The 27969-nt window shown below is 40.9% G+C and overlaps 1 protein-coding gene across 8 annotated transcripts in view; it reads left to right on the forward strand.

The window, feature by feature from the left end:
• ctnnd2a (catenin (cadherin-associated protein), delta 2a) overlaps nt 1–27662 on the forward strand; it is a 252253-nt gene extending 224591 nt beyond the window's left edge. For 5 of the 8 annotated variants that reach the window (XM_044176683.1, XM_044176684.1, XM_044176686.1 and 2 more), the window contains 6 exons: nt 6621–6870; nt 9285–9369; nt 18220–18346; nt 23367–23498; nt 24073–24149; nt 25039–27662. In XM_044176683.1, the coding sequence (XP_044032618.1) occupies nt 6621–6870; nt 9285–9369; nt 18220–18346; nt 23367–23498; nt 24073–24149; nt 25039–25458 (1091 nt within the window). In that variant the 3' untranslated portion in view covers nt 25459–27662. The remainder of the gene's footprint in view (nt 1–6620; nt 6871–9284; nt 9370–18219; nt 18347–23366; nt 23499–24072; nt 24150–25038) is intronic. The other 3 variants (XR_006375784.1, XM_044176687.1, XM_044176689.1) reach the window with 3 other exon arrangements.
• The last annotated feature ends 307 nt before the right edge of the window (nt 27663–27969 follow it).

Raw genomic sequence — 27969 nt, forward strand, 5'->3', positions numbered from 1 at the left:
AACTGTGAGTGTGTGCATGAATACAGTATGTTTGTGTGTGCATCTATACATCTTCCCAAGCAGGCATCCTCTTCATGTCAGTAGAATGTCTTTAATGAAGCTACAGGTTCTTCACAGGGGAAAAAAACATTCCCTGCCCCCTCCCTTTCTCTGTGTCTCTCTCTCCCTCCTCTGCAGTTTATGCTGTAAACCTGTCACCCACAGACATCAAAGAGAGACACAGAGGGCGAGATATAACTGGTGTGAAAAGCACCAAACACAGGATGGCAGAATATTTTACAACGGGGAAGCGATGGCATGCCGCTTTCCAATTTACCTCCATTTCTGACCTCTTTAAACCTGCTGTGTTTCATCTGTCTGTACTCTCCTCTGCATTTCATTTTATTTATTCACTTATATATTTATATATTCAGAAGTTAAAAGGAATACGCCTCACATTGCAGTGGGGCATCAGGGTGTCTTTGGAGGTCATTCATATCTATTTTGGCTTGATGAGGAGGATGCAAGGATGTTGATAATTGGTGACTGCAGGGTGTGTGTGTCTCTGTGTGTGTACAGAATGTGATTTATATTTTCACTTCTTTGTGGATGCTTTCCAAATGAGCCCATAATCCAGAACTCATTAGAATGCTATAATTTTTTTATGATTTGGATTACAGTAAGGGGGCAATAAGAAAAATTGGTGTCAATAAAATGCTCCTCCCTCCTCCCTGAATGACAGTATTGATGTTTGAGAGTATCTCCAGGGTTTGTGTGTGGATGTAATTCTGGCGTATAGTCTTATACTCAGTTTGAGCTCTCAGAGGCTGACATCCAAGGACCATAACCACATCACTTTCATGTTTTCAATAAAGGAATATTCCCACAGAACAGAAACCAACACCCAGTTACTTTGATTCTGGCGCCCCCTGTCGATGATGGGATGTGCTAATATTTAAATCACCCGTAAGACACTCGCTCAAATCACACAAAACACACTGAAACACTAGTTTTGTCACTGAATATTTTAATAGCAGCTACAGCACCACATAATCATACCACATTTAAACTGATGTCACACATTGGGGAACATTTGAAACTAAATGCTTCACCTGTTAAGAGTTTGTACACAGGATAAAAAAACATGAAGCTTCAAATATGATCATTTGAGACAAGATGGTAACTTTCCATTTATAAATCAAACTCTTCAACTATACACATAAATATACTTGAGTTTAAACGTGTTCAGATTGGTACTTTAAGACAGCAGTTATCACATTCTCAGGTTCTTTTCTCACAACTCAGATTTCACAGCTGTGGGCTAAACTACCTAATGTTACCTATTATTACGGCTGTAAACTTCCATTATAGCATCGGCTTTTATTCAGCCTAGAATATACTCATAGAACCCAGAAAGGTTTTAGAAACATAACATAGCCAGAAGCTTTTGATACCAGTAAGCATACAGCAGCCCACCTCAGGAACCCAAACCCAGTCACTGATAACTGTGTATTAAACATCCTTTATTCTCAGACAGTTGGACACCACAACCAATCAAGCCGTTTCATCTATCCCCACATCTCCCTGAGACAATTACCTCCAATTTTACTTCAATAACACTCTCCCTTCTCCGTCAGTAAACAATCAAATCACTCCATTGTTGAGGGTAATTGGATCTCTTTAAATCAAATCAGCCATTATGGCCCTGATGAAGCACGCATTGCACAGCGGGAGTTAGCGACACATGAGGGAATGCAGCACAGGAATACATTACCAGCTCTGGCTCCCAGGTGAAGATGGCTATATTGGAGGAGTTGTGTAATACAGGTTTATTAGACTGTGCAGTGATCAGCACAGGGCTTGTTTCTGCCCTTGAGGACATGTTCCTGGTGTAGCTCACATTTCAGTGACAGAGAGAGAAGGAGAGGGGAGATTGCACTCCAGCATGTAGAGGGGCTGTCTGTGTCACAGTAGGACTTTAAAGTAGAAGGAGTCGCCACCCACTCGTAAAAACATCCATGTTAATTTGCTCCTCAGCTCTTTTATTTCTTTCCATCCTGTTTAACTATCTGTGATCACTGTGAGGTTACAGGAATAATTGTTACATGAAGTTCCTGGCTTTGACACTTTGACGCTTCTGGTTGTGTGTATTATAATATGCTGACTGATTGTACTTTTTATACAGCTGTACACATTCCAACACGTTCAGATTAGTCATTTGTCAATTAAATGCCCAAAACTTAAATGTGTCCTTGAGAGATAAATTGTATATTTAGTCATAATTAAAACCCAGTATTTTAACAAAAAAATGTCTTCATCCTAGTGATGAGCACAACCAAAGATTAAGCTTTTAAAATGTGTTAAATTTTGCATCAACGTGAGGAAAGTGCAGCAACCCCCTCTCACTAATATGAATCTATAATTCATCAATATGCTTCTTGCAGGCTCTGGGTATCATGGTGTCTGGATTTAGGAAAGAGGCCAGATTTTATTTGACTAAAGGGGTGTCTGAGCACAGCTTTGCTTTAGTTTAGTTGTTGAAAATGACAATGTGAAATTGAGATTTAAAAAAATAATAATCTCAAGTGTCTTAGAAAAACATCTCACAACAAAACAAACAAACCAAAAACTTTTAAGCAACCACCCTTTTAAGGGCACAACCACAACGGCCAGGGTAGTTCATTTTAGAAGGGGCATTACGGCCACAGTCCGGGGCATCCACAGGACTGGCCGTGCTATAATTCCTGCCTTGCAATGTGTATGTTCAGGTGAGATGTGTGTGAGGCTTTCAGTCATGCTTCTTAGCACTCTATGATTATCAGAAGGCAGCGTCTTCCTCTAACAAGGTGTGTTATTAAAAGGGTTGGAAATAACAAGGGCCTCTCAGTTGGATCCTTCAGCTATCAAGGCGTTTCACATTGCATTCGTCTTGGCATTCGCTAATATGTATGTAGGCTAAACTTTCTTTCTTTTCTCGGTTTCTCTGTCCTTCAGTCATTCTTCCTGTTCCTCTTCTTCCTCTTTTCTCTCTCCCAAACATTGGTGACTACTGTGCTGTTTCGCCCTCATCGTTCAACCTCTGTTCCTCTCTCTCCTTCCATATCATCTTCTCCGTTCCGCACTCGCCCCCTGTGGGATGAATGTGATGACGGGATATGCATGCACACACCTGTGTACACGCACACACGTGTGAGCATATTTTAGGGATGTGCTGAGAGCAGTTTATCAGAACATCTGTCTGTAAGCAGAAAATATTTAGACAAACACATGCACCTCTAATAGTTTTAACTCTTCACCCTCCTTTTGTTATTACTGGATTCCCTACAGTCAGTCAGTTGATAAATTAGTCACTCACTCACTCACTCACTCACTCACTCACTCACTCACTCACTCAGTCAGTCAGTCAGTCAATCAATAAATTGTCAGTCATTCATGCAGTAAATTATCTGGCAGTCAGTCAGTAAATTAGCCAGTCAGTAAATTAGTCATGCAGTCAGTCAGTAAATAATTGACTCACTCACTCAGAAATTAGTCAGATCATTAAATCAAGAAAGAAAGTAAATTAATCGGTCAGTCATCAGCCAGTAAATCAGTCAGGAAATTAGTCAGTTTGATTCAAGTCAGTCAAATAATGAGTCTTCCTCTTTGGATGCAGCTTAACTTCGTCCTCACAGCTAAAAGACAATGACCGCTTAACCTCTGTTAAGCCTGCCAGCCTGAGATAACACTTCACCAATTAACTCACAACTCCATCCTTACAGAGTTTGCATGTGTGTGTCTTGGTATGTGTGTTGAAGCCTCCACATGAGTCCTCATGAGTGTGCCTTTGTAAATTCAAAACTGTATAACAACAATGTTTGCTGTACAAGGCCATATTTATAATCATGCATTATTCTTCTGTGAGTGTGTGTGTGTGTTCCCTTGCATTTTGAAGGTTGAAAGTGTCATCTGATTTTGCTGGAATGTGTATTGCTTTGCTGTTCTCAGCCCTTCAAAGTAGCACCATGGGCTGCAGAAGATTAGACCTCTGATGCAGAGCGGCAGTTAGATAGGTATTCAGTAGTTTTGTACTGTTGTGGTGAAAATGAGTTGTTTAGAAACATTATTTCACAACTGATGAAAAAACTCTTAGTGAAATCCAAAAAGTATTTTGCGGTTATTGCAAATTGAGTATTTTGGCCTAGGGTTTCTCTGCTGCCAGAGAGGATGTAATGATCCACTTGAAGATGATATGACACTGAATTTATTTACAATTGCACTTCCTGTTTTTAGCTACTTTATCTGATCCAGCACGTCTGTGTAGGACTTGGATTTGTAAAATTTTGAAGGAGACAGTGACTCATACTGAGCTGCACTTCAGTGTTGTATACACACATGAACTAGCATGCACTCACACTGTTGTGGCATGCTATGTCACACCCAGCAACATGTCATGGAGAAGGTAGACCAATTCATTCTTGTGGAGATGCTCAGTTGATTGAAGTGTACCTTTTAGTGTACATCAGGCTAAGAGGGCTTGTCCTAGTGGTTCTATTGAGTGGATTTTGTTAAAAAATTAACCACATTTCAGCCATGGCTCATTATTCAACAATTACCTCTGCATCCAAATTGATGGTTCTTTACCTGGAACATGACCTGTGGGTTTCGTTCCAGGAGTTCAAGATGATTCAAGTGTAATTGGCAGGCGTTATGATGGTCAAGGCATTTCTTACCTCTTGACAGCCGCTCATATTTGATGAATCTCCTTACATCACCTCAGTCAGCACAATCACCTCTTTCCTCTCATCTCTTCAATTCCTCTCCTGTCTTCCATTCTTCCACTCATCACCTCTTTGCTCTGATCTCTCCTGTATCGGCCCCTGTCCTCAGTCATCTTCATATCCAGTGACCTCACTCTCATGGGAAACTCCACTGTGAGTTTCGGAATAATAAACTCAGAAACACTGCAGGAAATACCAGTTGTTTCCTGATCACAGTTCATATGTCCCAGCAAATTGGACATTTCAAAGTGTAATCAATGTAACATTTAGGAGAAAAATATTTGTAAACACCAACAAACATCTCTCATCTAAACTAAAAGAATCTATATTTTGGGGATGGTATTAATTTGTCTTTATTTTTTATTCTTTATTTTGGGACAGTAGTTTATATTACAAAACACATCAGGACAAAAGCAGTTTAATTTCCTTTGTCGTCCAGATTTTTTCAAAATTTAAGAACTTTGTACGTTTTGGGAGAGGTAACGTGTACACACAAGAGCAATGAAAAGTATGTCGGGGGAGACTTGAGAGAAAATAAAATAAAAATCAATGAAGTTTGTTAGAATAAAACATTACAGAGTCATTCATTTGACACCTCAATAAAATCTGGACATAAGGGTCTTACATATTTGACCAGAATTTAATGAACATATTTTTCTGGAGACAAAGAGAAAATGTAATCTTTTCCATAACATAAATGTCATTTACTACATCTATCCACTCCTGCATTGTGGGGGGTTCAGAAAGTGACCAGTGAGTGTTTTTTTACAAACGGATATCAAAATACCAAACATGTATTCATCAGGACGCCTTGCCTGAAAATTAACATTTCCTAAAAATAATGTGGAAAATTGAACGGGCAGATCAGTATTTTTAGTGCTTTGTGAAAGCTGTTATCACTGGACACTCCCAATATACAGTATATGCCAGTGATTGACTTCCCCGAAACCCACACAAATTTATGTCTGGTCTTAACCCTGTGTGGTCTAACTAAGACCAGCATGATACAGACTCCCTTACTGTGTGGGGGAGATTAGGGTGTGGGTGTGACTCACATTACATGTAGGTGGTTTTGTCCTCAACTTCTGTCATTCCCTCTTTGAAATCCATACTCACACCACTTAAACTCCCCTTCACTCCAAATGTTATTGCTTCCATCTGCTTCACCCTTTCACTAGCTGAGTTTATGAGTTTCCTATCTCACAGTATTTCCTGCACCTCTTAATTAACTCTTTTTGTTGCTTCAACAACCCTTTCTTTGAATGTCAGTGTTTTGTTTTGTTTTTTAAATTTTCTTCATATGCCAGCCTTTTCACTGAAATACCACGAGTCGCCCCTTTTATTGGATTCTCAGAATGTCTGCACTAGTGTGTGTGCGCGTCAGAGGATTTGTAGTGTGCCCTCTCAAACTAAAGCTTTATGGAGTTATCCAAACCACTCACTAGCCATACGAGTCGTTTGCTTTAAAAAAAAAAAGGTAATATTAGTTTTATGTCATAGAGGCTTTGAAGTATTTAAGTATATTATTGAGGTAGTTGTATGGATTTTTATAGCGTACCACTCATCCGTAACACAACGTAAACGTCTGTCTAAAATCATCCGTTTGAATGGGAATGTAAACTAATCAAGAAGATATAAATCATCACCCCCACACGTAGTTTTTCAGTCTGTAAATTGGAAATCATATGTTCATGTTGTCAAAGCTCAGTCCAGTAGCCTCTATATCTGTCCTTTCTATTGTTGACAAAAATCCGTCCAAGGGCAATTTTAAGATGTTTCTAACAAAATTGGCTATATACTGTATAGGATGCGCAGATAATGAAATGTGACTAATATTTTTTTGTCCCTTTCCTTCATTTTCTCCACACACACACACACCAGGTAAATATGCCATGAGAGATTTGATCCATCGGTTACCAGGCAGTAGTAGCAGCAGCAACAATAATGCCACCAGCAGTGGGACCTCCGGGACCATAGGCCCCCCCAGCAAGGCCATGTCAGACGATACGGTAACTGCCGTCTGCTGCGCACTGCACGAAGTCATCACCAAGAACATGGAGAACGCCAAAGCCCTGCGGGATGCTGGTGGCATAGAAAAACTCATCGGCATCGCCCGCAGCAAAGGAGACAAGTGAGTAGGCCAAAGTTTTGAGACCATAACATGAAATTGGGTTATTTTTTTATGTATACCAGTAAAACTGCTGATTTGTTTGATCTGTTTTAAAATGAGAGAAAACCTTTTTTTCCCCCCAAGAATTTGTCTTCATCATTACATCAAATTGAAAAATTCTAGATATGTTGTGCATCATTATAGAGGCAAGGCAGGCAGCATGAGCAGAGCCGTGAGCTTGGTGATTGGTCTGACATGGCAGAGAGCAAGGCAGGTAGCAGGAATCTCAGCAGCAAAGTGAACGTGAGCACAGGGAAACACACAATTAGTCAGAAGTTCAGTGAACACAAGGAAAGAACAGCAACTAAAAGGGCTTGGCCATGACATTATATCACGTTGGCAAACTGAACAATCTAGCGAAGTGTGGTGTGACGAGCCAGGGTAGATGTACTGCAGTCTTGATTAGTGGATGAATCGCAGGTGTGCAGGAGGTTGGCAGCAGTGGATGAGAAACAGGTGTGCAGGTGATTGGCAGGAGGAGCAGGAACAGAGCGCCACGCCCACACACACACACACACAGAAAGAGAGAGACAGAAAATGAACAGAAACACAAGGAGGGAAAAACGGCAGGAAAACACAGGGAATGAGATAGAGGCACAGCCAGACCATGACATTTACCCAAAATGCCTTATAGCACCATGAGTGGCTTTATTCTTTACTTGCAGCGTTCGTGGCATGCTACTGAGCTACAGTAGCACCACAGAGTTCATCCCTACAACTTAACATCTACCTGAAATGCATTTGCAGGAGTCTCAAATTAAGTTCAGCAGAAATCCTCAAATGATGGTATTATAAATCTGAGGATATTGATATATTATGACAGGTTATGGAGAAGTATGTCATATGTCATATCAAAATGAAAATGCTCCCTAATGACTTGCAGTGGCTTTCCTCATGCTCAAGGACAAATTAACCCTAAAATGTAATGTAAAGACCAGGAAAAAACTAAACAAACAGAAACAGATTCTCATTATTGTATTGTGCTGTACCTGTCAAGGGTAACCAGTGCCTTAAGGTGGCCACACATCCATCATTCATAACTGTGTCTGCCTTCCCTGTGATCATTCATCCACAAAAGACAGCTGGAGAACAACAAGGAGAGATGCAGCAGGAATATAATTCCTGTCACCATGGGAGACCGAGCAGGGTGTTCTGCCTAGCTGCTATGGCAACAAGCAGGTCAGGGGTTGCCGTGACACCAGAGTGTTATCAAACTGAGGTCAAATGTTCATTTATTGTTATGGAGAGAGACTCAGTCTATTTAGGGAACTATGCTCAAGGGCACCATTACAGAGAGAGATGAGGTGCTGGAAGAAACCTTCATAAGTGCAAATTTCACAGTGAGTGTAGTTGCTGCTAATAGCCCACACATTTTCATTTTCTCAGGATAGGTATACTGAGGATAAATGCTCCTTATCAGCAGTGCCATGCGACATTGACACAATTACACACTTTCAGATTTTGAAAATGCCCATTACACTGTTTTCCAATGTGAAGTGAAAAAAGAATAATACAAATATTGGTTTATGACCTATACATTTGAAACAGTAAATGCCTAAACACATTCCCATCATACAAACAGCAACATGGTTTGGCAGTCCCAAAAATGTTGCCTCATTTTCCAAAAGTGGCACCCCGGTGGCTGGAATTTATTGCTGTCATATGCAAATGCTAATTATAATCTCACAAGGATCAAAATCCTTGATGGTTTTTAAGGTAGTGAAGCAACCAGTGTCCATTAAGATCTGTTTGCAATGCAAATCATTGACTTGTTTCAGTATTTAAATAATTTTTTTTATGTAACAGTGGAGATTAGCATGTTATTTCCTTGGGATCACTTTATTTATGTGGTGCTATGATACATTCCAGTGCATTGTGTTTGTGATAGGCTGGAGCAATGGCTTCCTGTTGATACCATTACCCCATATTTCAATCTTCAAACACTTTGTGTTCATTTTACTGGGAACAAATAAAACCCTGGTTGATGCCTGTTTTCAGGAGGATTTTTGTTAAATTTGGTGGACAAATGGGAAATGAGCATCCCTTCTGCTTCCCTCTGCAGCTGTTGGAAGGGCAGGGCTTATGAACTGACTCCTACTAGAGTCATTTTCCAGCTAAGTGGCAGGGATGGAGCTATTAGCATTGCAGAAAGGGTCATTTTAAACTCATCTGGGAACTCTGTTTTTGTGCAAGGAAAATCATTCTCTGCTGAAAAGAGTAATGGCCCTCTTACTCTTGAAGCCATCACAAGTGCCACAGGCCTGCACACATCTCGTGCAGCTGGCAAAGACAGGGGACAGAATAACATAGCAACATTATCCAAAGGAATGGGGTCCAGGAGAAATAACTCTCTCTCTTTCTCTATCTCTCTCCAGACACTCAGCAAAGGTGGTAAAGGCAGCCTCTCAGGTCCTCAGCAGTATGTGGCAGTACAGAGACCTGCGCTCCCTCTACAAGAAGGTAGGATGTAGAACAAACCATGTACTCATACTTTTGTAGGTCTCAATTCATCTCACACTGTCATTTTAATATGTTTCCTGTCACTCTCTGCTGCATACCGTACTATTTAGTCCATAACAATTATTTTTGCATGCCAGACACCATTTGCAAGGATTTTTACCCTTACCTTAAGGTAAACATTAATTTTCTACTCTATAATGTTATGTATTGTCAATTATGGAAACTGGCTGTAGACATGAGACCCACAGTAATAAAGAATTCATGTGATGTCAGTCTCTGCAAGGACACACTCATTATTTGATAGGTCTACTGTTTGCATATTACATAATGAATGAATCACAGTTTTGTTTGTTATGGAATTAATACATTTTAAACTGTTAGGCTATCCTGTCAATATTAAATCAAAAGCCGTAATGATAATTTTAATATAAACCATAAATATTTTTGTAAAACAGTGCAATTAACCCTGTCTTCACATTACCAGATATCTTGCTAGAAGCATAATGCTGTCATAAAATTGACACCATCCATTAATTCATTAGTGCTTTGCAAATCTCTTCTGACTAGGGGCTCTGATATTGAGTAATTGATGTGTAACATGAATAAATTGTAAGAGTTTAAAAAATATTATATCCGATACGCCTGTGTTGTGAAGGAGCCAGAAAAGTAACAAGCCTTGGCAAAAAAGAGCTACATATCAAATTGGCTGGCAGTAGCACTCGTGTTAAATATGTTACATTTTTGACAGAGCACCTTTATAATTAAAAAATAAAGTAATTACTATATGGGAAATTGGCCTTGAACTATCTGAGGATGAGGGCTTTTCACTGAAGCAGGTGTTGATGATGATTCTCTGCTGAAACTAATGAAGCAATTAAAAACCACATGTGATACACAGTTTAAGTTATCATTTTTTCACATCGAAATTTTAATCTGCCTTTTTGTATTTTGACAGCTGAAGATTTTGGTTCGACATCTATGTACGTTCTTGGATACCCAACTGAAACCTCACTGGCTGAATTATGCCTTGTTTTCTGGTCAGGACTTTGTCAGGATTTGTTGTCGTCTCCCAGACTCAGTGTGAATCTTTGCTGTCATAAGCGGCTGCTAAGCTTAGCTAATATCTTAGCCAGACATTGCCCGTGCTCGCCACAAGCTGCCACTATCAGTCAGCGGTTGTGGTAGTTTATGGTCTTGATTTGATGTTCACGAAATATACAACTGGGAGACAAATGACAATGAAACTATCACGCAAACCACTCCATACCACAGCCGGTCCCAGCAGGGTGATATAAATGTAATTCATAAAAAGTATTTGAAGCTATATGGTATATGAACCAAGCAGTAGCTACATTAACAGGGTGCTGATTTAATTCCATTAGCCTTGAGGAGGTTGACACTGTAAGTACACCAGTGTGTGTGCTTAGGTGTGTATGAGGGCATACACTTGCAGGTCCTGACTATGGCAGGTATGGCTTTAGGTTGTGTCTTGGGCAGTACAGTTTATATGCACTTTTTTTGTGTGTGATGCGTGTATCTGTGTGTGTGTGTGTGTGTGTGTGTGTGTGTGTGTGTGCATGCTTTTGCCTTGAGGTCAGTTATAACTACCTCCAAACAAAAGAATAATGGGGTTCTGCTGGGCACCATCACAACTGAGCAACAGTGTTTACAGAGGCAGGAGGATCAATAACTTTGTGTTATTCACTAGCCTATTTTTTTCCCCAACGTGTATACACACACACCCACGAGCTAACATCGATGCTAATGGTTATTTAGCCCATCATGAAGACTGAATAGTGTTAATGCTGCTGGCTAGCAGGAAATTGTAGCTTATTAATACAGTAGCGAACTTGTAGCTCAATGGCACAAACAAGCAAAAAGTGAAAAAAAAATCATATAAAGTCTAGAGAAATTATTTGTGTGTGTGCTGCTCTCACTCAGACACACACTTTTATCTCTCTCTTTCTCTCTCACGCTGTTTTGTTTCTTTTCAAATGACAAATACCTGCACACACTTGCTTGATTAAAAGTAATGACTGATGTTCTGTTCCTTTCACTTGTCAGTAATGAGTGTTGTTGAGTGAATCTCTGCCACCAAGGTTATCTGCCATTCAGCGCACTAAAACCTTAGAAGCGTAATCAACAAGTTTCAGTGAGATATTTAGAAATATTAAGTAACACATTCCAGGAAGGTGTCCTTGGCTTTGAATGTGTATTTTTCATCTGCGTGTGGAGAGAAGAAAACAAGAATGAAGCTGAGGATTTATCTGAGTTGCATGCTTGTGTGAACAATTGCTATACATCGCAAGCCCTGCAACAAATGATACCTTTGTGATGCTTATAATGATCAGTTTTAGTTGACTGCCTGCTGAATCCCTAGTTTGTGTTGCATGTCATTGTATTATGCTGTATAGTTAAGAGTCCCTCTTATTTATTCTGTTTTCGGGACATATATTTATATTATTCAGTATTGTCCCATATTCAGCTTTTAATGTGAAATGAATGTGAAAGACATTCAACAGAACATCAAGAGAGATTATTTGCGCACTGTGGCTTGATTCACTTCAACAAGTCATTTCATCTTATTTTCATCAGATTATAAACTGGGATTTCCTACTTGATTTTCAGGAACCTGAACTTCAGTTTTCGAAGGTGTTGTCAAACCTCAAAGCATCCTGAAACAACAAGAGAGAGCGATGGTTCTTTAAAGTAACGAAACATATATAATGAAATATCCATGTACCACCTGTTTTGAGAGGCAAACAAAAAGCATTCGACCCAGAATCTAACCCCGTCACTTTGTTGCTTGATGATTTTGTTGTGGGCTCTCTGTTCGAGTCCAAGACTTCTGACTGTTGCTGCAGTCACTTCAGGACAGGCTGCCCCATGGCATCAATGTGTCCTCGCCTCATCCTGCCGACTGTGTCCCACTCTTCATTCGTCTTCCTCTCATCCCTAGTATTACACTTAACAGTATCCCCATGTGGCCCCTTGAAGCCTCATCTGCTTCACACTTCTCTAATCACTGCCACTGGATAGCATTACACTCAACTGGATGGCATAACACTCCAGTGATCAGACATGAAGGACACTGGCTTTACATGGCAGCCGGGCCCGGGAAAGGTTGCTTCATTTTTTTGGGATTATTTGTTTATTTGTTTATTTTTTGCCCTACCTATCTTTGCCTCAAGGGCCCTATTTTTCCAGACTATGATTTAATAAAGACAGATATTAAAGGAAGGAAACAACTTCCCTAAGATTTATGGCTGCACATTTTGAAACAACAAAATGAGTTTCGCATCTCTCTCATTTGATCTGATATGATGTAAACATTGATTCAGTGGAAAAAAGAGAAATAACTGAAAGACAAAACTTTTTCACTCCACAACAGCAAAAAAACCTCATCCATCATCCTTAAATTGAAACAAGATATCATCAGCAGTCTGTCCTGTTATAACATCCCCAGTTCCATCCAAACTCATCCACCTGTACTTCATCATAATCTTTGAATGATCAAAATCTTGTAAAGCAGCTAAAATGATGCTGTTATCTAACTTAACTTTCATTAAATGCAACACAATTAAAATGATCTAACTCACACTTTTTAAGGAGTTCAGTTAGTTAAGCTGCACCGCTATGCAACATACAGTCACTCTAAAAATTACTTTTAAAGGTTGATAGATGACATACCTTACTATTTACTTCCTAAATTGCATAAACGTAGCCTTGTTACTGACAAACTAGCCTAATTTTATAACTGTGGAAATTGTTGCGTTAGAGGATCCACACTTTGACTTTATCAGCCAAGTCCAGAGCTCCAAATAAGTGACTTTACTGCTAGTATCCTTGCATTACGTATTAGGTCATGGGTGTTAGGTGCAGCAAAAATCCTGTCAGCCTCCAATCCAAACATGGATTAGCATACAATTTAGATGAAAGTGGATTCGGGTGTCTCTGCAAAATGTTTGTGAGCAAATGCATCGGAGAAGAAAGAGAGAGTGGCAAAAAAAAGAGTGAAGTGAGGAAAGAAAGTGAATATGAATTCTTGAAATTTTTGCTGTTCGAAAATAAGTGTGTGTGTGTGTGTGTGTGTGTGTGTGTGTGTGTGTGTGTGTGTGTGTGTGTGTGTGCAGTTTTGGAAAGAGGAGAAAAGTGTTGGGTCAATAATGAGTCAGTTTGAGCTGTGTTGGCAAAGAGTTGTTTGCTTTGAAGTCTCGAAGTAATGAGAGCATTTTGAAACACACTTTCCAACTGTGTAGAAGTTATGGGCGTGGGTAAAAGTGCATGTTTGTTACTCTGTGTGTGTGTGTGTTTGTGTGTGTGTGTCTTTGAAAATGTGTGTTTTTTGTTAAACTGCAGTAAGAAGAGTTAATCACTTCCTACAGCAGTGCCATGGGAGCAGTGAGAGAGAGGGAGAAAGAAAAAAGAATTGCAACAGAACTGGGGGCTGGGCTGCCCAGCAGTTTTTGAACGCGCTAAAACGAAAAGTTGAGGGCCCATAAATAAACAGTAACTCTGTATGAAAATAGCATCTGAGATGACTTGAAAGATCAGTGGTGCAGCAGTCATTAATAAACCAAAGCCTAAATCTGTTTGTAGCAACACTAGCACTGACTTTAGGATAAATCATGTATAATAGTCTCCAGAGTGCATTAAAACTCTACTTTTACTCGAGTTTATTTGGATTATTTGACAGGATGTGTCCTTATTCAGTGTGTGTGTGTGTGTGTGTGTGTGTGTGTGTGTGTGTGTAATGGTTCATCTACAGTTCCTGGGAGGGAAGCCACAGGTCATCTTTTAAGTAAACAACAAATGTGCAGTACTGTTCAACAGGGGATTTCTGTAGAAAGCAAGGACTTGAAACATGGTCACTTTGTAAATAAACCTATTCTTAATAGGACCAGAAGGACCAAATTCTCTGTCTCACTCACACAAACATATGCTCTCTCTCTCTCTCTCGCACACACACAGGAGCTAAACACTGAATTTCATACTGTATTTTCACACCGTTACACTTTGTCATATCTCTGTTTAGTGCGTAATTTCTGTTGGGCTGCCATGCCTCATTTCTTGATAAATGATCTAGCTTGGGCACTTAATCAGACACATTCTCTCTCGCGCACACACAAACACACATGCAAGCACACGTATCATACTGATATCACACACATATATCACAAACACACACAAATCCCAAAAACAGATACACACACGTATGACAGATGGGGTTCAGGGTCGGAGAGATGCTGTGTTTGTCACATGTGTGACAGATTTACAATATGTTCCAGGGCTGTGTAATTCAGTATGTGGGTGTGTTTGCGTGATATAAGTGAGTGTGATGTGTATATGTGAGGTCATTGATTACACAGCCTAGTCCTTCGCACGATTATTTCACACATAATGCTCAAGATGTTCCTGTAAATAAAATGAATACATTTGAAAGTAAAGTGCCAGAAAGTTTATGTGACGAATGGCGTAATTTGTTACTGACAAAGCTGGTAAAACAGTTAAAGTATCCAATTGTAATTTCAAATATTTACAAATGCTTGTTTATTTTATTTTTTCCCCCCAATGTTTGGTTTGTACAGTTTCCCATTAAAATGTGCACAGTTTGAGTCAGCTATTATTAATTCTTACATTTTAGGATTTTTGACAATAGCTCAGACACACACTGCTTTCATATATTTTTGCAAAGATAAAATGATGAGATGCTCTTCTTCTAGAGGCAGCTAAAATAAACCCATCATCCACTGCCACACAGCATGAACAGGAAAAGACAGTGAGAAAGAGATGAGCTGTGGAAAAACTTCTGTAGACATCAAACCAACCTCAGGCCTCAGAAGCTGCCTCTGTGTTTTGCCTGGTTTCCCTCAGATGTTCACCTGTATTAGACAGCGAGAGAGAGGAGATGGGCGTGTGTTGAGATAGCCTTTCTCAGTGTAGCAGCAACAGTATTTTAGGAAGACAGAGAGGAAGAGCTGCAGCACACTCTTACAATATTCTGAGCCATTTCTAATAAATGCAACAGTAGAATAAAGGTCAGTTTCTTAAACAGCAGTACCACAAGCAACCAAAATATAGAATGCAAAGGTCAGAGGCACATTATTCCTGTGAGGATAGATGGATCATGTGTGAGTTAAGCGCTCAGAACTGTAAATCTGAAAATCTGAGTGTGAAATGAGTGAGGGAGGGAAGGAGGGTTGAAGCACTGAAAAGATGACAATGTTCAGTGGTCATTGAGGCCCAGAGGGGACCCACCACTCATGTGTAACCTTTTACAATTTTTACCATAATTGCTGTCTGGCATGAGCACTGCCAGACACACACACACACACACACACACACATACACCTCATTTGTTGGGGCAGTAATCGCTTTTTACCTTGCAGTCCCGTGACCTTCAGCTAACCATCCAGTGATGGTGAGAGCAACAGGCAGAATGGTCGCCTAGCAACCCATTCTCTTTTTTTCCTCTCTCATTTTTACAGTAGAGGCTGAGTGTGAGAGAGAAAGAGGAGGTGGGTGGAAAGAGAAGGAAAAACAGGTAAGACGAGGAGAATAGGTGAGAATCAGAAAGACCAGGTACTCCACAGCTGGTGTGGTTAGCGTAAAATGAAAGGTTTCACAGTACACACTGACAAGGAACAAGCAGTGGACCTTGGATATGGTGCACAACGGTCTGTTTTGGTCCCATTTGAAATTTTGATGTTGATATAATATTTATTGAACCCTTTCAACCTCACTGACTGGCTGGTGGGCCAGACATTACAAACTAATGCTGTGCAGCCAATCAGTGTTCAAACCCACAGAACTTTATTTTAAATTCTCGTGGATTTCCACACATACCGAGTTTGTCAGGATGAATTATGGGGAATCATGGCTTTGAATATTTCACACTGACTGGAAACATCATAAAATCAATGAAGAGCTGGAACAAGCTGATACAGGAAATACAGTATATGATACTGCCAGACAATATGGAATATAATGATTTTTCCTACCTTAAAGCTACTTAAAAAGGGGGGGAAAGGTAAGAAACTGTATGTTAAGGTGTAAAGTTCATTAATTTATGTGGTGTGATAATAAGTGTGAAATGTATGGCTATAACAGCCATTTTAATACATTTTTATATGTTCTCTTCTATACTCTCTTCTCTGATTATTATAATTCTTGCGAATTCAATTATTGTAAAGTTGAACAATTCCTCATTTTGTTTGGGGGCGGGCTTAAGGACCCCTGTGGGATCATTCCTGGACCCCATTTGTGAGCCATATTTATAGACAGCCGACTGCACATATCACTCTGCAAAATACATTCATCATTCAATATTCAGTGACTATGTTCATGTTTGAGTAGCATGACAGTTTGACAGTGTCCAATTGCACAGCGGCCCAGTGTGCCATAAAGAGGTTACCTGGTTTATAATGAGATGTGTTTGGGGGAAAAAGGTGACAGCGAATGTGAAACAAGGTGAGTGAGAAGACTGAATCAGTAGTGGCTAAATAGATGAAGTGGAAAAGAAGGGAGGGAGGGATGGCGAAGACTGGAAGTGAGGTAACTTTGAACTACTGTGTGTCAGAGGATCCAGCTTTCTATTAGTCTTCAGCGCTGTGCCAGGAAATAGGAGTCAGAGGAGGACATGGGACTGTGCTCACTCCAGCCTACTTGTCTCTCTCTCTGGCTGTCTCATCTACCCATCTGCACCCCTCCCTCTCATTACCTCTCTCCTCCTCTTGCTATCTTTACTCTCCTGTCATTACTCCCCCTCATCTCCTTCCTCCTCCTTGCTCTCATTACTTTCTGTCATCTTTTGTCTTTCTCAGCTTCTGCACTGTCTGTCCCTCCTCCCTTTCTTTCTGCCTCATCTCTTCCATCTCCCAGTCATCTCAGTCTCCTCCCCTCCGTCTCCTCCTCTCCAGCGTAACTGTACTGAAGTGATTCACCTCTCCCATGTACTCACAGTCACCGCATCCAACCAGTTTCCCACTGCTGAGCCGAGGCCCACAGACAGTAAAGCTATGATGGAACATGTCTCCATTATCTTTTATCATCTGCTTGTGCTTTGCATTCAGAGGTACCCAATTATCTTAATGCTAAATTGAATTTGGTTCCAGCTCTGTGATTGTTGTTGACTCTCATAATCCATTTTTATAAAAAGGGCTCTGCTCCAATCACTGTTAAACTAATACAGATACAAAGTCATTGGCTTGGCAGTAATTATGCTTGTGGAGTTGTTAGTTGTATTAATTTTTTCTGCAAGGACAGTGGGATATTTGCTAAGCCCAGGCTTGATGCAAGTGTGTTAATTTGTGGTGTGTGGATGGTTGTATGTGCGTGTATGGGTTTAGTGTATTTGTCAGTGTCCAGAATACATTTTTGACTTTCCTACCACAGGTTAATAAACTCAAGGAATCCAATATTGCAATACAATGTCTCAACATTTTTCAGTGAAATGTAACAAAACGCACAGCAAGGACAAACGTTTTCCCCCTTTCTGATCCACTGCTTTGTGGCCACTAAATTCCAAACATTTCATTCATCATTTCATATGTTCAAAATGATGTGTCTTTAAATTGTGTATCATAGTAAGACTCAGCTAAAAATTTGCCTAAAACCGTGGCCTTAAACAGTGCTGCAAATAGTTCTGTGATTCATCAATTCTGAATCAGCGTTGTAGTCATTGCTGAAGTGCCAATTCCTATTGCACACTTACCAAACTGGCTCCATCTTGTAAAAAGAAAAACAACAACAACAAAAAAAACAACTGAATATTGGATTTTGTGTTTGTGCAGTTACTTATCACAAATGGTAACCAATTTCGTCTTTGTTTTTGTGTGGATTTTTTTACAGGATGGTTACTCCCAGTATCACTTTGTGGGCTCTGCATCAACGATAGAGAGAGACAGACAGAGGCCCTACTCTTCCTCACGAACTCCCTCCGTCTCCCCTGTCAGGACGTCCCCAAATAACCGCTCCGGTGAGGAACACATGAGACTTACAATTCAGAGATTATGTATGTGTTAGTGTTAGCATGTGTGTGTGTGTTTTCATTCTTGTACTTTGGTTCTCTTAACAACCAGTTTCAGTTTAAGACTTTTCATCTAAGGTGAGATTCCTCTCCTAAAGAAGTTTATTTAAATTTAGACTTTTTGGTCTAAATTTAGGCTTGTGTAATCTCACATTGCCAGGCTCAGCACGATCACTGGGGTCTCAAGAAGTTCAGGTGCAAAAGTTGGTTAAAAAGAGGCAGAGACATAGTGGACTGTCATCACCCCAAAAAATTGGAGGAAATGTGCCCAGAGCTGATGAAACATCTTTCTACTCAAACAGAAGTAGTCAATGGCAGTTTCTGTGGCGGGTATTTTCTCTCAGCCAGTCAGCTGCCTGCTTTAGGGTTTCAAGGTCTTGTTATTGCTATTGATAAGATTCAAGATTTGAATTTGGAGTAAGGCTAAACAATATTAAGGTTAAACATAAGATTAGGATTTAAGAGCAAGAGAAGGGGTTTCTTTGGGGTCTTTTTATTATTAGATGTTCTGTTGATTTAGCTTCACTTCTAATTTCAGCGTTTTTGGTAGATGTGGCATGGTAGGTATTAAAGGAATAGATCAATTTTTTGGGAAATATGCTTATTTGTTTTCTTGCTGAGCGTTATTAATACCACTCTCGTGTGTATGTTAAATAAGAAGCTAGAGCCAACCTGTGATCAGCCTATTCAATTTTATTTATATAGAGCTAATTCATAACAGAAGTTATCTCATTGCACTTTTCCTATAGAGCAGGTCTAGACCGTACTCTTTATAATATTAACCTAGTGTAGCATTAAGACTGGAAGCAGGGGGAAACAGCTAGCCTGGTTCTGTCCAGAGGTTGGATAATAATACTTTTTGTCAAATTCAGCGACTATCTCCTCACGGTACGCTAGCTGTCCGTTCAGTGTGTACACTGAAAACAAATCCGATGTTTGTACACAGCCCTGGCTCTGTAAATGCTAAACAAACAAAGTGGTTTGGACCGACACAACACTATTCCAGCCATTCCAGCCATGATTTGTGTGTCAGGTAACGTTAAATGACTTGCCCGACTTCCTGGAGTCTTGTTTTCACCATGAGGCAGATTTTCTTTAACTTTGGACAGAGCCAGGCTAGCTCCCCTGCTTCCAGTCTTTATGCTAAGCTAAGCTAATCGCCTGTTGACTCTAGCTTCATATTTAACGTACTGTACAGAAAAGAGAGCGGTATCATTCTCAACTAACTCTTGGCAAGAAATCAAATAAGCGTATTTCCCAAAATGTTGAACTGTTCCTTTAAGTGGTAGGATGATTATCAAAACAGGACAGAATTTTGTTTGTAACAACAGCACGTATTCAAATTCAAATTTAAGGTTATATTTCATTCTGGATTTGGTTCAGTTATAAATTCTTGTTCTCATCTTACCTTTGTGACAAAACGTCAGCCTTGTCCCCTTGTTAGGGAATGAATAATGAATTTAGTCAAGCAGATGGTGCAAGAATGCACATATGTGCACATGTATGTGGGACATGAGAAGGCACAGGACGCACATGGATTCTAATGAGCTATAATTTAGCCAGTGGCATCAACATTTACAGGTTGAGCAGTCATTACACCGGGGCTAAATAGCTGTAGCGTCAGTGCTCGCCACCCACAGGCTTTCATGCCATAAAGTATGATTATCGTTAGCCTTTAGGTTGAGCCCATTGGCCTTCATGCTTTGCAAAGGGCGCATTAGCATTAGCTGTTAGCATCAGTAGTAGAAGAGCCTTTAGCTGTGCTTTCTCCACACTGGGCTTAGCAAGCTGATGAGGCAGAAAAGTACTTTTCCTTCCTCCTGGCTTAGAGAGGTCTTCAAGGACCCAGCTAAGAGAGAGAGACAGAGAAAAAGTGTGTGTGTCTGTGTGTGTGTCTGTGTGTGTGTGACTGTCTGTGTGTGTGTGTGTGTGTGTGTGTGTGTGTGTGTGTGTGTGTGTGTGTGTGTGTGTGTGTGTGTGTGTCTGTGTGTGTGTCACTGTCTGTGTGTGTGTGTGTGAGGAGATGGAGAAAGAGGGAGGGATGAGATAAACAGAGAGGGAGATAAAGAGAAAAAGCAAGGAGGCAAGAAGAATTAGGGATTGAGGGATGGTTAATGCAGCGAGGAGGAAGTGAAGGATGAGGGTTTGACTTTGGCCAATGACATTGAAAATAAGGAATTTTGAGATCATTGTGTATAGAGAAATTTGTAGTACTGTGGAGGAGGTTGGGTAAATGGGAAATGGCTGGAAATGACTCCTGCTCCTTCCCTCTCTACACTCCTCGCTTCCCCTTTTGCCTTTCCGGTCATCCACCCCTTCTCTTTTGCCCGTTTCATTCTTCTCCTCCTCTTCCTCTTTGCAGTAATCCTGCTTTCTTCTCAACTCTCCCTCTGATCTCTCACTCTTTACAGGCTGCCTCACTGCACACACACACTCTCACACACACCCACATGCATCTGTATCTCCTCTCTGCATATGCTCCAGACTGCAATCCGGCTCCTTAGAGATGGATCAAAGCAGAAGGAGTAATGATGGCGTGCAGGCACACTGGGAGAGGAGGAGTGAAAGAGAGAGAGAGAGCGAGGAGAGAGTGGTAAAATTGTGAAAGAGATAGAGAGGAGAATGGGAGGTTGCCGGCTGCGAGGATGGCAGAGAGACAAGGGAGAGAGAGACCTTTGCATCTATCATGGCCCCCACAGGGTCCTGCTGTGTTTTGCACTGATAGAACAAATCTCCCAGGCTCGCATATCCAGCAGTTACAAGTCAGGTCCCCACGGTAACCGTAAACAGCAGTGATGGCACAGTCTCTGAGGGTGTCTGTGACAGGTTTCAGCATCCACCTTAATTGAATCCGCTGCTGAGGTGTCAAATGCTAAGAATTAAATATCAAAAGTGTCAAAACATTATAAAAGCCTGTAGCTCCTGTCTTCCATGTTTCTCTTGCTTGTTATTTAATTCACCACAACCAAATAGTTGCTAATCATGTGTATGTGCCTTTGCTTTTATTGTCAAATATTGAAGGGTTGGATTAAAAAAGTAGTCCTTTAGTATTCAAATAGATATAGTGAGCTTCCAAGGCCCTCCAAAAATGACTTTAAAAGCCTTTATTCTATTTGGCTAGTCATATTTGTAAGTGATTTGCACCACTGCTATTAGCAGGTTATAGGAGAACAGCTAAAGAGAACAAAGGCTTTTTTAATGCAGATTTTTGGAATGCCTTACATCTCTTTTATGTTGGAAATGTTTCTGCTTGTGCAACTAAGAGTGGCGCTCTCCATTAACCGTGTGTGTGAGTGTATTGGGTATTCACACACACACACATATTGAGTAGTGATGCACATTTGAATCTCTCCAGTAGCTACAGTTCTAAAGTTGGGTTGAACGGATCCAAAAAGCTTATTTTAGAATGTCCTTGACTTCTCAGTGTGTAAATTATATATACTGTGTGTGTGTGTGTGTGTGTGTGTGTGTGTGTGTGTGTGTGTGTATACTGTATGTATGGTGGGTAGTTACAGGAATGTTTAGCTAAGCAGACTGAAGGGACTGATACACAGGTACTGTAGGCAGGATTCTGGCAATTCAATGTGTCAAGATAACAGAGACTGAGTAAGCACTTTAAGTATGCTATAAGGGGATTACATTGTGACATGCTGAGTGTGTGTGTGTGTGTGTGTGTGTGTGAGAATGAGAGGGGTAAAAAACACTATGTACAGTATGTGTGCTGGGTCTGTCCTTGACTGTGCATGTGTGTTTATGTATGTGTGCATGCAGGCCTGTGTGTGGCGATGCATTCATGTGTTTAAAATAGATCTGGTGTAAAAGCTTGAGAAAGTGACAGAAATAGAAAAATTGTGAGGTTTGAAGGCGTAAAATAGATTTGAAATTCCTGTAGGATGGTGTTTGAGAAGAAATCAGCCATCAAGCTGAGTGTACTGTAAAGTTAACAGTACAGTTGTTAAAAAACACACACAACTGGATTGCAAATTGTTGTGAGGCTAATCATAAGTGCATTTATTGTCACAATAACCAATAAACTAGCGGCTATGATAAGCAAACCACACAGGACACGCCTCCCATTAGTTAACAATTTAACACTGCTTGCTGCGATTGAGATTGCATGAAAACTAGTTAGAAAACAAGCAGAGAAATCAAAATAGATAGCTAAATAAAAAATATAAAGAAGCCAGGCATAAACATCAACAATTCCACAATTTCTATGTTCCGTATAAAAAAAGGGTAACAATATCTACTTTTATATAACTAATAGTGTTAAATAACATCCAGTATAAAATCTATGATGGGTGGTGTTGATGAAGGGGTACTTGAGCTCATTTGATAGGGTGGGATAAGTCAGACAAAAAAGGTTGGGAACCACTGCTGTAAACTGTACTGTACTTTCAAACTGGTTGTAGCCATGATTTGGCCATCTTGGCTGAACCTGAAGATCTGTCAGGTTTTTGCTGTATGTTGCTGCCTGAGAGAGCCATCTTTTGTAGGATTTGGGGTTACTTGGCCAGTCATGACATTGTTTGAGTTAAGGCACTTGGGTCAGGACAAAAAAAGGCCTGTAGCTCTTAATGTGTAGCTTGCCAGTTTCAGATCTGGATATTTCACATGAGTTATAAACACATGAAGGTAAAAAGGAATACATGGTCTGAATTGAGAAAATGTGTACCAGATGTGAAATTTGATATTCAAATAATATGTCCAAAAACTGGTGTGTGTGTGTGTGTGTGTGTGTGTGTGTGTGTGTGTGTGTGTGTGAATTCCCAGGAGTCCTTTAACATGCTGGAGGTGACCCTTTATGCTGACAAGCTAAATGATGAATAATGACTGTGCACCTTGAAAGACCAAGAAACACACACACAACTATAAGCACGCAGAGTGTGAAAGCACATGCTGTTCTGGGTTTATTGCTCATTATTTTTTGTGTGTGTGTGTGTGTGTGTGTGTGTGTGTGCGAGTGTAGCGAGCGCTCCAGCCTCCCCCAGAGAGATGATGAGTCTGAAGGAACGCAAGATGGACTATGATTCCACGGCAACCAACGCTGGTTTCCATAGCAACAAAGGAGAGCACACATCCCGGAAAGATGGCATGGCAGGTGTGTGTGTGTGTGTGATGGAGAGACAGAGAAGAATTAAATGCTTCCATTTTATCCCCCTCTTTATCTTTCTTTCTCTTCTTTTTTCATTTACTATTGCTCCTCTCACTTTCTCCTCTTATTTTTTCGACCTCACACTATTTTTCTTTTCTTACTCACACACTTTGAATATTGTCTATCTTTGCCAGTCTTTCTGTCCACTATCTTTTTATCTCTGCTTTCTCACTATCACTCCTCTTTCTATTTGTTTCTATTTCTTTCTCTGTCTCTTCCATTGTCTCTGTTTCTCTTTATATCTATTTGTCTCTTTTCTATTCTTTCATTCTCTCTCTATTGTTTTTTGTCTTTCTCTCACAATGATCTCTTGAGGTCACAAGGGACAGACTAATTGCAAGACTTTTAGACAAACTGCAGGAAGATTTGGACTCTAATTAGCAGATTTTTGACTAAGCCAGTTGTGGAGTTTCCCACGGTTTTGTTGGTCTTTGAATTATTAGAATTAGCAGTAGTAATGGTAGTAGTATTACATAAAGGTGTTGTCTTTCTCTTTTCTTTCTATCCTCAATCCATCCAGTTCAAGTATCCTGTGGGACATCTACGTTGTTCCGAAACTCTTACCTTACCGCCAGTGATGATATCAAGCAAAACCAGGTGAGTTAATAGTACTAAATGTACTGCACACTTTTATATGTACACACAGTCACACACCAGCACAGCAGGTTTTAGCAGTGCATGCGTGTCGTCAGGGCTCTCATAAATTGACATATGCTGTCATGACAAGGTGGTTTATTAGGAGAGATAGCAGCAGGATGGAAGAGGCACACACATGCACACAAAAGGTGTCTCACTGTGATAAGAGACGCACGGGCAGAGTGTGCAATAGAGACACACCTTCAACTCAGGCAGCGTCAAACCACTGCAACCTGAAGCCACACCCGCTTGGCAATTAAAATCATTACCTCGGTTGATTGCGCTAATTATTTGCTTCTATTTAATAACTCTGCTGGTGAAGAGGGGGGTGTAACAGAAAGAAGATTAGAATTGAAAATTCTTGATCATCTGTATTAAATACATAATTACTGTATAAGTTCCCTTGTATAGATCTAAACTGGCAGTTAAACTCTACTAAATAACTGAAATGGATGTGTGAGCAAAGGGTTTTTACACATGCGACTGCATTTTCATACACACATCTACACGCAGGCACACACACACACAACTATCCTGTGAGAGTTACAATGTTAGACATAAATTGCCCCCTTCAATACCTGCATGTAATAGAGAATTCACAGCATGAGTCCCTTCCCAATTGATTCTTATCAGAGCCTTTTTACCCGTACGGCCTGCCTTTCAAACCCTTCTCCCCCATGTACTCACTCTCTACCTGCCACTCTCCTCTCCTCTCCATCTCTCCAATTTTATCTCCCTCCTCTCTTTTCACTTTGCTCCCAATACTCACATTTCTGTGACTTTCCATTCTTGCTTGCTGCACCTCACCCCCACCTACCACTTTTCCGCCACTTCCACCATCCCCCACCAGGCTCCGGTCCAGCCCTGCGTCGTGCCCCCCCAGCCCCAGCAGGACAGCCCATCAGCAGCCGTGCTAAAAGACTACGACCCCTACCCTCCCCCTCCTTCATTCCCCCAGCCTCAGCCGCCGCAGCCTCCACCTCACAGCCAGAGTCGAAGCTTCGACGAGGTCTACTACGAGGACCAGGTACCTCCACCTCCTCCATCCCAGCCACAGCCACAGGTCCAGGCACAGGCCCAGCCTCAGGCCCAACCCCAGCAGCCTCCGAGCTCCACTGGACCGCCCCGAGACCCGCGGGAAGACCTGCGCATGCATCTGGGCCTCAAATCCACCGGCAACTACGTAGACTTCTACTCGGCCTCTCGGCCATACAGCGAACTGAACTACGAGACCAGCCACTACCCGGCCTCGCCTGACTCCTGGGTCTAGTTAGACATGATAGGGGGGCAAGAGAGAGTCTGTGTGTACGTGTGTGAAAGGGATTATTTTTGCAAGCGATCAACAGCAGATTAACACAAGGTGGCATGTTGAAACGTGACTTGTAGCCAGTGGCAGGAAATTTGTCTTCTCTAAAATAAGGGGGACAACGGAGCTAGATGGGGTTACGAAGTGAAGTCAGGTCGAGTGACAAAGAGAAACTGTGCATGTGCATGCCGACATTTACCTTTTCTTTTTTCAGATCGCTTTCTTTCTTTAAAGTCAGCTCCATTGCACCGGTGAGTGGATAAGGTGAGAGTAGATATGAGGTACTGTGTTCGAAATGGTGAGAGAGGAGTGGGCAGGGGAATATAGAACGAGAGAAAACGACCATGCGGAGAGAGTACGCAGAGGCCTAGAGAGGAGGAGAGAGATGGGATCAAGATATAATGGGGAGTGGATAAGGGTGAGCTCTTACTCTGTAGGAGCAGGAAGTGGCCTGACCTTGTGTTGAAGACAGAGAGAGGAAGAGAGGGGAGACAAAGAGGGCAGGAGGCCAGGAGGAATAAAAGCACAGAAAAAATGAAAGCACATCAGGCAAAAGGCAAGAAGTGGATGTTTACCATTTCACTTAAGTGACAAACGTAGCACTGCTTTTGTCCCCCCTTTATTTTTTGCGATGGCCTTGCCACCTACAGAGGCTTCTGAATTAGTTTTCAAGGAATGTCATCTTTAATAGACCTCTTTTTTGTCATCATTCTTTTACATCTTTCTTTATTTGTACTTTTCTAAATTTTCTCTTTCAAAAAAGCATTTTTATTTTCTGTGTACAGTTCAAAGGTGATATAGTGTGTATATTACACATGTTTTTGATGGGGCCACATATGAAAATATGATTTTTTTTTCCATGACTGACTACTGACTGAAACAACGAAAGCAACAAAAATGCGAACACAAGACGCAGAAAAGACAGACTTCGTCCAATTGGATGTCAGTGGACACTTTTTTTAATTTTATTTTTGCCCTTTTCCTAGCCAGAGAGGAAACCCTGCAGTATCTGTGTTTTTCTCTCTCCATAAAGTGAATTTCGTCGTGGACATGCTCAAATGTCAAGAGCAGTTCAAGGCTGCCAGAGCATCAGATTGGCAGAGCAGCATCGCTCCAGAGTCCCTGTCAACAAAAGTGCTTTTTCACTGCCTAAAGAATATATGTGTATGTTTAAAGCACACTCTCTGTCTTTGGAAAGGGTTGTCTTTTCCTTTTGGGGAGCTGATATGTTTGACCATGTCAACTTTCAGTGGTTTCTCATCATCACTTGTGCATAAAAACTGGTCCGTCCAACAAGAGCCCCCGTAAATATTGTACTGTCACTGTACAGTAGAGATAAAGAGAAAGAGAGAGACATGACATTGTGCCAAACTTTGACATCGTGGGCCAGTCCTGGAGGACTTTAAAGGGATGTTCTGTCGAATTTTACAGACGATGACTGGATGACTCCCTCTGCTGTTTGTAACTTTTATTTTCTTGTGTTTTGATCAGGTGAAGCCGTACTTATTGCTGGGGATCATGAGTAACACCATAACCTCCCATAGATGTACAGACCTGCCTCTCTGTGATGGCTGAGCACGTGTGGGCGTGTATGTGGTAACGTGTGTGCGTGTGTTTGTGTACGTGTGCATGTATGTGACAGAATGTGTGGCCCGTGTGTGTACACGTAAACTTGAGCGAGCGTATCTATGCATGCATGTGTGTAGTAGTGTGTGTATGCCTCTGTTGCGTGTATGTGCGTGTGCGTTCCTGTATAAATCAGTGTCCAAACAAGGCATTCCTACCGACAGTTTGTCCAGTTTCACAACAAGAAAAACCAAGGTAAAGATCACTAGAATGAATTGTTGATATAGAATGACAAATCTATGAATATAAATATAAATATATATATAATTTTTATGTGCAGATGTCAGTGTCACTAAATGCAACAAATGTTCGCAGAGAAAAAATGTGGTGTACAACAGGACTCTTGTTCACTTGACCTAAACGTGAAAGCTGCTGATCAGCCCCCCACCTCCCAATCAAGACAAAAGAGAAATCCCACCTGAAGAAGCTCAGGCTCTGGTGTGAGTTGTGTGTTATTGTGTGTCCATGCTTCTTAGATGACCCTGCTGAGAGAGGACCATACTTGAACACAAGGAAAAATAAAAAGACTCTTTGCAATCAAACACCATGGTCTCCACTATTGTTGATCATTTTAGCAGATGAAGTTTTTTGACATTGATGTCTAGTTCTTTCCTGAATTAGCAGCTCTGTCAGAGATGGTTTTTTCTCATGTATAAAGTGTTTTTCTCACAAGGAAAAATGAATCATGTGGTGTCTGGTGTGGGTTAATCTGAAAACACTTTGATGTGTTTTAGATTAATTCGCATGTTTCTCCTCTTTCTTTTAGTCTGTGTTTTGTTCAAAAGGGCTTCAGGTGCCTTTGAAGATCTAACAGAGTTAATAGCATGATGTCAGAACATTATCCTTCAC

Source organism: Siniperca chuatsi, linkage group LG19, assembly GCF_020085105.1.
Source record: "Siniperca chuatsi isolate FFG_IHB_CAS linkage group LG19, ASM2008510v1, whole genome shotgun sequence".
In the NCBI taxonomy this organism is placed as follows: domain Eukaryota; kingdom Metazoa; phylum Chordata; class Actinopteri; order Centrarchiformes; family Sinipercidae; genus Siniperca; species Siniperca chuatsi.